The 13743-nt window shown below is 34.7% G+C and overlaps 1 protein-coding gene across 1 annotated transcript in view; it reads right to left on the minus strand.

The window, feature by feature from the left end:
• MYO16 (myosin XVI) overlaps positions 1-13743 on the minus strand; it is a 491528-nt gene that overhangs the window by 417096 nt on the left and 60689 nt on the right. Inside the window, exon 3 of the mRNA XM_063102217.1 lies at positions 8653-8796. Coding sequence (XP_062958287.1) covers positions 8653-8796 — 144 coding nt within the window. The remainder of the gene's footprint in view (positions 1-8652; positions 8797-13743) is intronic.

The following is a 13743-nucleotide window of genomic DNA, read 5'->3' on the forward strand; positions in this document are numbered from 1 at the left end:
ATACGAGAAGAATAAATAAGAAATCCTAGGACAGATGACAATTAAATTCTAGAGAGGATGTGGAAGGATTTAGCTCATAAAGGAGAAAAAAATAACTCTTTGAAATGGAAGAAAGGCAGGGAATAATAGAAAAAGAAAATCAATAGTTAGTAGGAAGTTGAAGGCATTCAGGCCTGAAGACTTCAATTTTCTTAGTGAAGTGAAAGCAAGATCAACTGCTAAGAAAGAGATTAATTTTTGTACGTGTGGTCATTTACATAAAAAGTTGATAATCAGGTTCATGGCCAGAATCTCCTACAATAGTTCATATTGGAAAACCAGACTTATCTCGGAGCATTTGAATTTATCCTCATTTTCTAGGAAGGTGTATAACCTTCTGAGATAGGCTGGGCAGCCTGTGTCCTGATAGCCAACAAATCAACATGATGGAGAGGGTAATTTACAAGCAAGCAATGCAAAATTATATGTAGGAGTATGTAATCCAGGAACAGTCTAAGCAACAAATGAGTGAGGTCTTGGAATGATTTAATTTTGATCTATCAGTTAAAACCACCTAACACAAAGTAATCAATATGTTTACGAAATGTTTGCTATTTCAGCTATGATAGATGGTTGGGTTCCAGCAATTGCCTGCAGCACCCTTTAAAATGATTTAGTTCCACATTACTCATTAGATATAATCATGGAACACCCCATCCTACAGGCAAGGAAATTACTAATATCAGATGTTCAAACACAAAAGGCCAAGGACTGGGAAACTTTCACTGCAATTTTTAATAATCATTCCACTGCTACTAAAGGGAAACAATGACAAAATCATTCACACACAGCGAATGACTCTCCATTTGGTAATATTTCCTCCTGTAACTTCTGATTTCAAGGAGTGAAAATGTCTTAAAAGATCTCTGGGTGGTATTTAACAGTAATAATTCAGCAATTCGCTATTGCTTGCCATCCTTTTTGAAAATAAAATTATTTAAAATACTATTTTATCCTTCAGTTCTTTGTTATAAGTTTCTTGAAATTATATACTATAAATGCCCTTTATAGTAAATTGATTAAATGGTTCCAGGACACATGAGGCAGCAAACCACTTCCTCCCAAAGTTGTTCAATAGCAAAGAAAAAAATCTGAGATAATTGCTTAGTAACACAGGCATTGTTTTCTCAAATAAAAGCATCATAAGGTGGTTTACTCAATTAAATTATTTTCCTTTCAAAATAATTAACACCAAAATAAAAGTAATTTGTTTCATATGATTTGAAATGCAATGAACTGTTAAAATGTATGTGTTCATCAAAGCTTTAGAACTGCTAAAAGGAGAGAATAGTTCAGCGATTGTGTCAACATTGTAAAACTAAATGTGAAAATTCAGATCTATTTTCCTGCAAATAAATGGAAACCTTTAATCCGAAATCATACCAGAAAAGAAGTGAGAATTAAGCAATGCTATTCAGACCATTCCCTGTGAAATCACATGGTCTAAAATAGCAAAGAAAAACCTATTGTTCCTCTCTCAGCAGGCAAGTGACTGAGCAAATTCTGAGGATGAGGATATTTCATAAGCATTTATTCAGGGCATGGCTGCATTGACCCACCATGCTAGAATTTTTTATATACACACACATACACACACCTACATGTATATGTGTGTGTGTGTTCATATATTAATATGTTGAAATAAACATGAAGTCAACAAAACATAACATGGTTTGAGTTGACCACATTCAGCTCTGTGAATTTACTCTTTAATACCAAAAACCTTCTTAAAGTCTGGGAAAGAGCAAATTACCTTGCAATTATTTTTTTTTTTAAATCCTAGAAAAAATTTTGACTTATAGAGCATTGGTGTTTAAATATAGTACAAGTTAGAAAATATTTTAGAGTTTGTATTATATAGAATGTAAAATAATAATTAAATATGTGAGATGTTCAAATAATAAAAAGATAAATAAAGGAAAATTCTCAGTGGACAAATTTTATATAATTATAATAAATAAACACAATATTAAAATTATAATGCATTTGGATTAAAAACAAAACAAATGGGAGTAAAAATATTTGGATCTGGGATTTCATACCCTACTAACATCTCTATTAGATTTTTAAAAATATAAATAAGGATTAGGTAATAAATGTACTGTTTATGGCATAGAAGCTCTTTTTTATATCCAGTGGTATAATATTGGTAAAATATCAAGGGAACTGAAAACACAATTCAACTACATGATATAAATTGTTATAATAATGAGACTTTTTTCTCTAAATTTTGAACACGTAGAAATCCATCACTTCTGGACCCATCTCAATTTCTTAAATATACTGTGTTTAGATGATTTCTATTTCATACTTAAAATTCTGAAAAGTGTCCATAGTTTTGCTTAGTAATAAATATAGCTGATTCTCATTATATATTCATTACATATTTACAAATTCATATACTTGCTGAAATTTATTTGCAACCCCCAAATCAATACCCATGGCACTTTAGTGGTCATTTCTGGACATGCACAGAGAGATAAAAAATTTTAGTCACTCTATGTGCACATCCCCAGCTGAGGTCAAACTACACGATACTCTGTCTCTTGTTTGAGATTTCGTAATGAAAACAGATGTCCTTTTTGTGGCCTATTTAGTACATGTTTTTCACATTTTTGAGCTTTTTAAAAATTGCCCCCAAATGTAGTGCTAAAGTTTCTGCTAATGTTCCTGAGTGCAAGAAGGCCGTGATGTGCTTTAATGGAGAAACTACCTGTGTTAAATAAGCTTATGAGTTACAGTGCTGTTGGCTGTCATTTCAACATTAATGAATCAACATTATATATTAAATAAGTTGTCTTTAAATGTAAAAACACATACATTTTAACATGTATGTATGTACTCTTCTGTTGATGAAAATGGTGTGACCAGAGGCCCAAAGGAACCTAACCCTGTATTTCCGCTAGGAGCAATGGCTCAATGTTTGCTAATTCTGTGTTCACAGTATAGAAAAACTACCTTGAATAATTAGAATTGACTCTGTGTATAATATTTCTTAATATTCCTCCTCAATTCTAAATAATAGAGTTTGAAGTCTATGTTTTGAATGGAAATATGTGATATCACAAAGGGAATCATGATCTTATTAGCTCATTTTGGGTACTTTTAGCCCCATGTGAATTATATTATAAGCAATAGAGCGGCCAGTTGGGGTGGCCAGGCACTCAGGTTCAGCAGTTAGCCTGTTTAGGATTTAATCTTGTCTCCAATATTCCTGTCTGGCCACCACCATGTAGATTAGCCTCTCTGTGCATTAGTCGCCTCACCTATAAAAAACAGAAAAAGCTAGCATCTACATAATAGAATGCTGTGAGGATTAGCTAATAATTGTAAAGTACATAGAAAAATGCCTGACACATGGAGTGCTGTGAAAAGGTAATTATTAGTATCTGTCAGAGTATTGGAGATCATTTGGCAAAAGCATTGACAACATTCATGGTAGCTAAGCCTACTCCAAAAAATAAAACATTTGTGATTCAATTAAAATAGCAATGTTCTAATGTTCTTAAGTATAGGATGGTCACACACACACACACACACACACACACACACACACACACACACACACCACTCTGTCTAACAACAATTTGCAATAAATAATTATCTCTCAAATCAATAAAAACGTTTTTACAGAAGTCTTCCAAAGAACTTGAAAAATGTGATTCAAATATATCTTTCATTCATTTTTAAACCCAATCCCCTGCCCCTGACAATATTCTAACCTTTTCCATCTCAGCAACGAAATATTACAATCTCAGACTTCCAGTTCTCAGGCCAAAGAATTATAAGTCATCTGTGACTCCTGTTCTTCCTCTCAGCCCTAAATTAATTTTTTTTTTCCATTCTCACCAATAGAATGTAAGCTGCAAAATGCAGAGATTTTTGTTTCCTTTTGTCACTGCTGACTCCCTTTGGTATAGTCAGAAGGCACTCAAATATATATGAACGATTATATGCTGCACTGTCTCTCTCACTCATCAATAAGCTTTGGAAAATAGAGAGAATATCAGACATGCAGCACTAAACTGTGTACAATGGCATTTAATTCTGCAAGTAAAACAAATCTCTCCTTTGAGGTTGTTAGCATGAACATATTTTTATAGTAATTAGAATTTTATGGCAACATATTTCATCAACATTTATTTAAAAGTAAATTACTTCCATGGATGGATAGTTGGGCTGGCTATAACAAGGTGTGAACAAGGCTGCTCAGACTTGCTAATCCATTCATCGAATTTCTCAGTGGTACACTTTTATTACTTGCAGTGCTCATTTTTGCTATTACTCTAGGATGAAAAATGTCTTCTTGTTCCCTGTATAGCATCTAGAACATAGTAATAATTCGGTAAATATGTGTTCAAAAAAATGAATGAACAAATTGTCATTTCCTTCAGGAAAGACCCTGTGTTACTTCATAGTGATCAATAAAAATTTGCTAAATGAGTGAAGATGGTGATCAGTAAATGACAGCCATTGAATAAGAGAAACTCACAAATATAACACTTTGTATGTCAGATGAGATTATTCTATGGTGTGAGAAACTGGGCATCACAGCACCAGGAAAGTATTTCTAATAATTTGAAAATTATAGGTTTAACTCCATGATTATACATACAATGCAACCAGTTCCTATTCTGCAATTCTACCTTGCAAGGAAAAGCAACATCATCCGACATTGAGACAGTTTGTGTGCTGAAGTAAGGGCTTCTCAGCAAAATTATAGAATGACTGGATGAGGAATTCTAGAATATGAAAAAGATGAATGTAGTTATCAGAAAGCTTATTATTAGACATTGGTTAATATTGGCAATATCAACTTCAGGCTGACTTCTAAAACTTGGCCTGCCTTTCTTTCATTCATTTGTTGATTCATGTATTTAGCAAGTATATATCAAGTGTGTATCAAGTACTAGGCACTGTTTTAACAAATACACTGTATGCACTAGCCAGTTGCTTCTGTGACTTGCTAGAAGCTCATTATTAAGTAAATCCCTAACTGGACACTTCCTAATAAATGCCACTGGTATAAGGTAAAGAATTATTGAATATAAACCAAATTTTTCCAGGCGGAAGAGATGTTTATGGTAAAGTCAACTGGCCTTTAACACGACTGAGTTGTTGCTATGGGAACTAAGAGGCGTTACAGAAATTGTATCTCAGGAGAACAGAGAAAAATTATTATTTAGACAAGCACTATGTTCACGATGAAGGGAAACATCAAAAAGCACAGATAATGTGCTGATAAGCCCAGCAGTAAATTGCGGGGGGAGGGGGGGTTGCAAATGTCAAAGAATCTGAGGATAAAATAAAAGCACAGAAAACGAACGTGCAGAACTCTCGACATCATAATGAAGCAAACAATGAGTCTGACAACGACATGAGAGCCTCCCCAGTTAGGACAATAACTTGGCACTTCTTCAAATTGTTATCCTTTCTCTAAGCATTTCTTTGGTGGACTGGAAATAGTGCTATTATTTATTGACTTTCCTTGGAAGACCCTGTTTAACCTCAGTACGAACAGGCTAATGTATATTTCCTCATCTATGCAAAGAGTTACAGGACAAACATAAGTAATTTGCCACCATATATTTTATTCTTATAACTATAGTATGCCTTGTATATTGTCATCCCAGGCACCGGGGCCCTGCCCTGATCCTAGCTCTGGCTATAAACAAGCCTCATTCCTGTCCTCAGAGAGGTCTAAGCGGTTTGCTTCTTCCAGTCCATGAGCGATATGTCTGTGACAACAGTCTATGCACTGGAGAGGAGTCACCTGCATATAGGTGTAGCTACTGCACCTTAAAATCACGATGCTGCCAGGTACTGAGATTTGCTTTTTTCTTTTCTTTTCTTTTTTTTTTTTTTTTTTTTTTTGGTCATGATTTGGTGCATCAATTCTGGGACGTACCTGCAATATTTAATTGTAAGTATCATATGGGATACCTAGACCTGGCCTCAGTGGAAAGTATGTAAAGAAGATAGATCCTCTTACACTGTTGCATCATAAACAAGAAGCTGAGACATTCTAGAATGGAGGAAGAAAGTCTTGGCTGGCAGTGGAACCAAGATCTGACAAACCTGTTGGAACTGAGGAAGGTGAAGACTTTGCCTGGCAATTTGCATTGAGGAAATGGAAGAAAGATTTTAAAATTTCAAGCACAGCCACATGAATATTGATTCTTGACAATAAATATGGCCATTCTGCATGTAGAAAAAAGAAGAGCCTCTTTTGGCAAAGGCTTAGTGTAATTAATAACAGTTAGTCAGAAAAAATAAATGGAGAGGGGCTTTGAAAAAGTTTCTGATTCTCCCAACTGATATTCAGAAAAAATAAATAAATAAATCAGAACAATAAGAAAACCAGAAAAGCCATGAATTGGAGTTTTCATCTCATTCTCATATAGTTAAAGCAGCTATTTCACCCAAATCATCTGGTGGTTGAACTATCAGAAAAATGTATCGACCACTGTGCACTAAGCCCATTGTTAAATTACTGAGCCTAGAGTTCCATGAGTTCGAAAGAGCATTCTAAAGAGTTCTAAAGTTGCTATGTTACAGCATCACCCAAAAGGCAATTTTGTTCTCTTCTGTGATAAGTTTTATATTTTCTTTTAACGCTAAGCAAATTTCATAGCCTTTTACACTGAACTGTCAATTTAGTTCCTCTTGGGGTCTATTTCTACAAAATGAAGATTTTGTTCTCATAAATGAGTTAAGTTGCTTTTCATATCTTTTCATGTGGAGTATTAGCCCTCCAAAAGTTTCTGTTTCAAGCTAAATAACCTTTATTTTATTTGTCTTTCCTTATTAAATTAATATAGCCTAAAGTTCCAGGATTTGAAGGAAAAACATTTTCAGTGACATATATTTCTATACTAAAAAAAATGTGTACATATTCTTCAGGGACAAATCAAAGTGAACTAGATGAAATGAAACCTCTTACAAGATTAAGGAACCCCAACTCATAGCCATTAATTATAAAATGCTTCTGCTTATAATTTTAAAGAGGAGGGAAGAGTATCCATGTAGTGCTTATACTTGTGTCCCACAAAACGTTGCTGAAGTCTTCACACCTAATATCTAAAAATGTGACCTTATTTGGAAATAAGGTCTTTGCAGATGTAACCAAGTTAAGATGAGGTCATACCACATTAGGGTGGCCCTAAACCCAATGACCCATGTCTGTATAAAAGAAAGGAGAGGGAGATTTGGACACAGACATGGAAGAAGGTCCTGTAATGATGGAGGCAGAGATGGGAGAGAAACATCCACAAGCCTAGGGATATGAGGGACAGCCAAGGAACACAAGGGACAGCCAAGGAAGGATTCTTCCCTGGATCCTACTGAGGGAGAGTGGTCCTGCTGACACCTGGAGTTCAGACATTTAACCCTCAAGAGTAAGTTTCCCTTGTGTTCAGCCAGCAAATATCTGGTGATTTGTTATGACAGTCACAGGAAACTAATACAGGCAACATGGCTCAGTGGAAAAAGGATGAACTTCAGACAGTCAACTTGAGTTCAAATCTGAAGTTTGACTTTTTGACCTATGGCAAGTTGATTACTATATTTGAGCATTATTTTGCTTGTATAATATCTTGAGAGCTTCTGTGAAATAATGTGTGTGAAATGTCAGGTACATAACAGGAAATCATTATGATATTAGATGATTTTTATTAATGAAGGGGGAAAAAATCAAACCATTCTTACTCATGTTCCAGTATAGATTTTTGTTTGTTTTGGTGGCCAGCCAATTCAGGGATCTGAACCCATGACCTTGGTGTTTATGGCGGTCCCCTAACCAACTGAGCTAACCAGCCAGCCTTCCAATATGTTTTCTAAAAATCCTTCATAATTTCTTAAAATCTTTTTTAGAGAAAAACTAATCAGGAAAAACAAATCTCAATTCCAAAATATAGTATGTGTGAGGCTCAATGTCAGTATCTAAGATGTAACTGAAAACAACATGATGATCCCCACTACTTTTTAGATTTGAAGTTTTCTTTTTCATGTAAACAAATGTTTTTTTTTTTTTTTTTTTTTTTAAAGCATTATTTATTTTATTTATTTATTTATTTTTTGTTGTCGTTTTTTCGTGACCAGCACTCAGCCAGTGAGTACACTGGTCAGTCCTATATAGGATCCGAACCCGCGGCGGGAGCGTCGCCGCACTGCCAGCGCAGCACTCTACCAAGTGCGCCATGGGCTCGGCCCTAAACAAATGTTAATAGACACTTCTTTGCTGGATATAACCAGAAAAGAAGATTCATCGTAAGCCATATCTCCTATTTGGCTAAAAATTTAGGAAATGAGAGTGAATTGAAAAATAAATTATCAAACCAGTTTAGTTAAGAATGACTTGCATCAAGGCATATTATTTACAAGGAAAGGTGCGAGGAACACAGTTTGGCAGGACATCTGCACAGTTTGTTTCATGGACTATGTGACCACAACCTTGGTCTCTAATTATTTTATGTTCTAGGTAAATAAATGGTGACATATACACATTTTTCCCTCAACCGAAGTACTGTATATTGTTAAATATTAATCAAAAACATAGCCTTTTATATGCTATCGAATCTTCAAATGGTAGACAGACTGAATTGATTTACTTACCAATACAAGCAGCATGACAATGTCAGGGTTATCACAGGCACAGGCAATGTGCATTGGTGTCCAAAAGTCTTCATCCTGGTGGTTGATGTTGACTCCTTTGTCAATCAGGATCTCTGCAATGAAGGCATTGTCATACCGAGCACACTGAAAGAAAGAGGAAAAGGAAATACAAAATTACAACAAACTATGAAATTCTCATGGATAGAAACTTCAATGCCAGTTTTGGACGTTGAGAGGTGAATCTAAACTGGGAATGAATGTATTCACATTCCTCTGCTAACCTACAAGGAAAGGGACATATGTAAGACTAATAGGGAAATTGAGTCAATGGAAGGTGGATAGGAAAAGAAGAAAATAGGGGCAGATTCTAAGAGGGTTAAAAATATTTCACTAACTGGGTTCTTCTTTTTTTTATAGATAGGATTATTAGAAAATTTTGGACCATTTACAATAATTATCTTTTAAAAATATAGACTTGATCATATTATCTTTCTGTTTAAAAACATGCAGTTTGTCACTGCCAAAAAAATAAAGTACAACCATTTTGTTGCATCTATGATAGATAAGACCTGCAAAATCTTTCTAACTTCATGTCTTATCAGTCTCATATGCAGCCTTCACACTAGCTGCATAAGACAATGAGGCATTCCACAGCATACCATGCGGTAAAAGTTAACAGTTGAAACTGAAGAGTCTTCTAATGTAAATTTGTAATGATTTCCTAATATTATATTTTATATATATTCCATAATTTGCTAATTCAAGCTATCCAGGAACTTACTTTGTACTTATTTTTTGTTTACTACTTATAGTTAAAACTCAGATAAATGTTATATGTATAAGTCAGGACTGGTTTTATGGGTGTACAATCTATGTAGGTGTCCTTAAAAAGGTCTGTACTGTGTTTAATGTTCTGCCGTTACCATCTTGAGTTATTAATAACTTTTGAAAATTCCCACTTATTCATTTACACTCTGTTCTGCAAATCATCTGGTCTTTTTAAAAGTTTTTTTTTATATTTATATATAATGTTACATTAATGCCAAATGTATATGAGTAAAATTAATTTTAAAAGACCCAAGGTAAAAGGCTAGTATAATTTCTGGGTTGTAAGATGTATGCTTTTTATAGGATTTGGACGAATAGAACAGATTATCTCCCCAAAAGAAGTACCAATCAGTATTCCAACCTGACGTACTATCACACAAATTTATTCACCTATTCACTGGATAGTATAATTAAAAACAAGCCATTGTAGGACTTCTGCTTCTTAGGAACAGGGACCAGATTTACCTTCCTGCTTGAATCAATTTAAGAAAAAAAAAAAAACTGATAAAATATATAACCACTGAAAGATGGGACACAAGCAAAATGAGCCCTAATATTGCTCCAGCTTACCACTTTGAGAGCGAGAGAGAGAGAGAGCCCAAGCTGCACACAGGGAGAAGCACCCAGTTTGACCAGGACCTGTTCATGAGATGTCTAGAGAGACCAAGTTGGCTAAAGTTCACAGAGTAGAGCAGTAGAGAGGACAGAGCTGCACAGAGAAAAAACTTGAAAATTCTGAAAAAGGTGCCCCTCAAGTATCCAGATGAATAATGATCAGCACATGCATTCAAGGGAGCTACCCAAGGTCAGACCGGAAACCTTGTAATTGATGGAACACTGAGTGGAGTATCGGATGTGTCTTGCCTCAGTGGAGGGGAAGTATCCATCCTAAAATAAATGCTGCTCTATTCCAACCTAAAAAATCTTGAATTCAAGTTCTGAAAGGATGAAATTGTTTCCAAATAACTTAATGGCCCCCAAGACAGAGCTCAAGATTATTTACAGAAATACAAGAATATTCAGTACCCACAAGGCAAAATTTACATGTCTAGAATCTAATTAAAAAATTAACTAACATGCAAAAAAGCAGGAAAATAGAACCCACAATGAAGGGGAAAAAGTGATCAGTGGAAAACAACCCAGAAGTGATATACTGGTAAGAATTAACAAATCAAGGTAATAAAACTGTTATTGTGACTATATTCCATATTTTCAAAAAGCTAGGGGAAGCATTGTACATGTTAAGTAGATAAAAGCAATATATTAAAAAGACTCAAATTTAACTTCTAGAGATGAGACCTATGATGGCTGAGATGAAAAATATACTACCAGATAGGATTAATGGCAGACTAGACACTGTAGAAGAAAAAGATTAGCAAACTTGAATACGGTAACATAAATTACACAAAATATGACATAGAAGAAAATGATATTAAAGAAATGAATAGAACTTCAGTGAGCTGTGGAATACCTTTAAAAAGGATGACATCAGTATGATCAGCACTGGAACTGTGACTCTGTGTCTCAATATACATTTTTCTTATTTAAATATCCTTAAAATAGAATTGACTTCAAAAATAATAACAATGAAGTCTGAGGCTTGTAATGTATATAGATGTAAAATGCATGACAGCAATAACACCAAGCCTGGGAGGGGAGAAATGAAAATATAATATTGTAAGTAATGTCTTTATACTACATGTAAATGGGTAAAATATTGCTTGGAATAGACCAAGAAAAGTCAAAGATTTATCCTAAAAATACTAAAGCAACCACTAAAATAGCAAGCACATTACATAACATCACATAACATCACAAGAGAGACAAATTTGAATTATAAAATATACTCAATTCCAAAGAAGGCAGAAAAAGAGGAAAAGGAAGCAAACAAGATGATTAGAAACAAAAAGCAGGTTGGTAGACTTCAGCCTACCACAGAAGTAATTACACAAATGAGTGTAACTACGCCAAACACCACAATTAAAAGGCAGGCATTGTCATACTGGATAAACAAACAAGACCTAATAATCATCTACAAGAGACCCTGAAAGCTTTCCCCAAACATCAAGAAAAAGGCAAGAACATTCATTTTTACCACTTCTCTTCAACATGCCACTGGAGGTTCGAGCCTGTCCAATAAGAAATGAAAAAGCAAAATAAAATCATCGAGATTGGAAAGAAAGAATTAATACTGCTTTTATTCACAGGTGACATGACCATCTATGTAGAAAATATACAAAAAGTTATCAGAACAAATAACAAAGTATAGCAAAATTGTAGGACACGAGATCAATATACAAAAATCAAAGGTATTTTTTATATACCAGCAACAAAAGTTTGGGCATTCAATTTTTAATTAAAACAGCATCGAAAATTTTGAAATACTTAGGGATAAATCTGACAAAAGATGTGTAAGACTTACACACTGAAATCAATAAAATACTGGTGAGGTAAATTTTAAAAAACCTAAATAAATGGAAATATATACTGTATTTTTGGGTCAGAAGGCACAATATTGTTAAGAAACCAATCCTTTCCAAATTAATCTGTAGATTGAATTCAAATGCAACCAAAATTCCAGCAGACGTTTTTTGTGAAAACTGAAAGGCTAAACCTAAAATTCTAAAGTTAATGCATAGGACCTAGAATAGTCCCAAAATATTTGGGGGAAAAAAATCCAAAACCAAAACTGATGGACTAAAGCTACCTAATTTCAACACTTGTTATAGAGTTATAGTAATCAATGCAGTGTGATGTTGCCCTCAACTTAAATGAATCAACGAAACACTTAGAGAGTTTAGAAATGGATCACCACATATATGGACAACTGGTTTTTGAAAAAGTCGCAAATGCAATTCAGTGGTTCTCAGAAAGGATGTTCGTTTAACAAATGAAGTTGAAACAACTGGGTACACATATCTATAAAAAGCCTTTTGGCCCACACCCCACAGCATATAGAAAGCTTATTCATACGGAAACTAGAGATAAATGTAAAATCTAAAGTTACCAAAGGGATACAGGTGAAATATTTTGTGAGGACACCAAAAGCACAACCCGTAAAGGGGAATATTAGTAGATTGGATTTAATCAAAACGAAAATCCTGTGCTCTTCAAAAGACACTGCTTACAGAATAAAAAGGCAAGTCTCAACCTAGGAGAAAATATTAGCAAAATACTTTCTGATGAAAGACATTTATTAAGAATATACAAATAACTCTTACTAGGATTTAATCTGTCATTTTGCCAAACAAAAGGACATGTGAATGGAGGCTCACAATCATGCTGCAGTAAGTGAATATCACGTTGTTTCCCATCACATGAGAGTCTCATGAATGTATAGCCGGTTCAGTGCAAAGCTGCTGTGTGTTCCCTATGGAGGAAGATGTCAGCAGACATCACTATTGGGATGCAAGTCAGTGATCAGCGCGATGACAAACATGAACTGTGGCCGAAAAATTTCAGTTTTCAGTGAAGGTCCTTGTGTATCTGATGCTCCTAGTCATATGCAGCAATGACAAAACCCAGCTTCAGGTTTGGGTGCAGTGACAGAGAAGGTAAGGACCAGAGTATGGAAGTTCAATTAACTGTTTTTTTAAATGTGGGGCATAGATCCAATTTATTTTAGAAAATCTTTATGCAAGTAGTTTATTTTCTATTCTCCTTATCTTTTTGATAGCTCCCTGCATAAATCAACAAAGATGTGACCTCCTCTTTCTGTGCCTGTTAGAACATCCTCAACCAGGAATCCATTTTTATAATTCAAAGATACCTGAGGTTTAGATTTTCACTGTTTTTCACCAAAAAAAAAAAAAAATACTTAATTAGATACAATGTTGAAAGTAATAGCCTTCTCAAGTGATGTAATTTAGATTCATATTTCAGAGGATTATGAATAATAATTTGACAGCAATAAATTCCTTCTAATCACACTTGTCTGAAAAGATTATGATATTTAAGCATTCCTCTTACAAAGTTCTTACAATATTACAGTTCGATAGTAAGCCTAACTCTTCCTAGAAAGAATTTCTTCAAGCTAGCAAATCTTCCTCTCAATTTGGGTTGTTTCTCATCACTTCAATCAATTTCTGGTGACTGTTTATAGCACTACGAAAATGACTGAGCCACACTCTTTCACACCAGCAGAACTCCGACACCCCCAGGGATCTCCGCCTGCAGACTGGAGCCAGGTTTCCAAGCTCCCCCATCACCATCACCTACCTCTCAAAATGCCAAACAGAACAAGCTTCATCACTGTGGGACCCA

This window comes from Cynocephalus volans, chromosome 7 (genome assembly GCF_027409185.1).
Source record: "Cynocephalus volans isolate mCynVol1 chromosome 7, mCynVol1.pri, whole genome shotgun sequence".
Taxonomy (NCBI): Eukaryota; Metazoa; Chordata; class Mammalia; order Dermoptera; family Cynocephalidae; genus Cynocephalus; species Cynocephalus volans.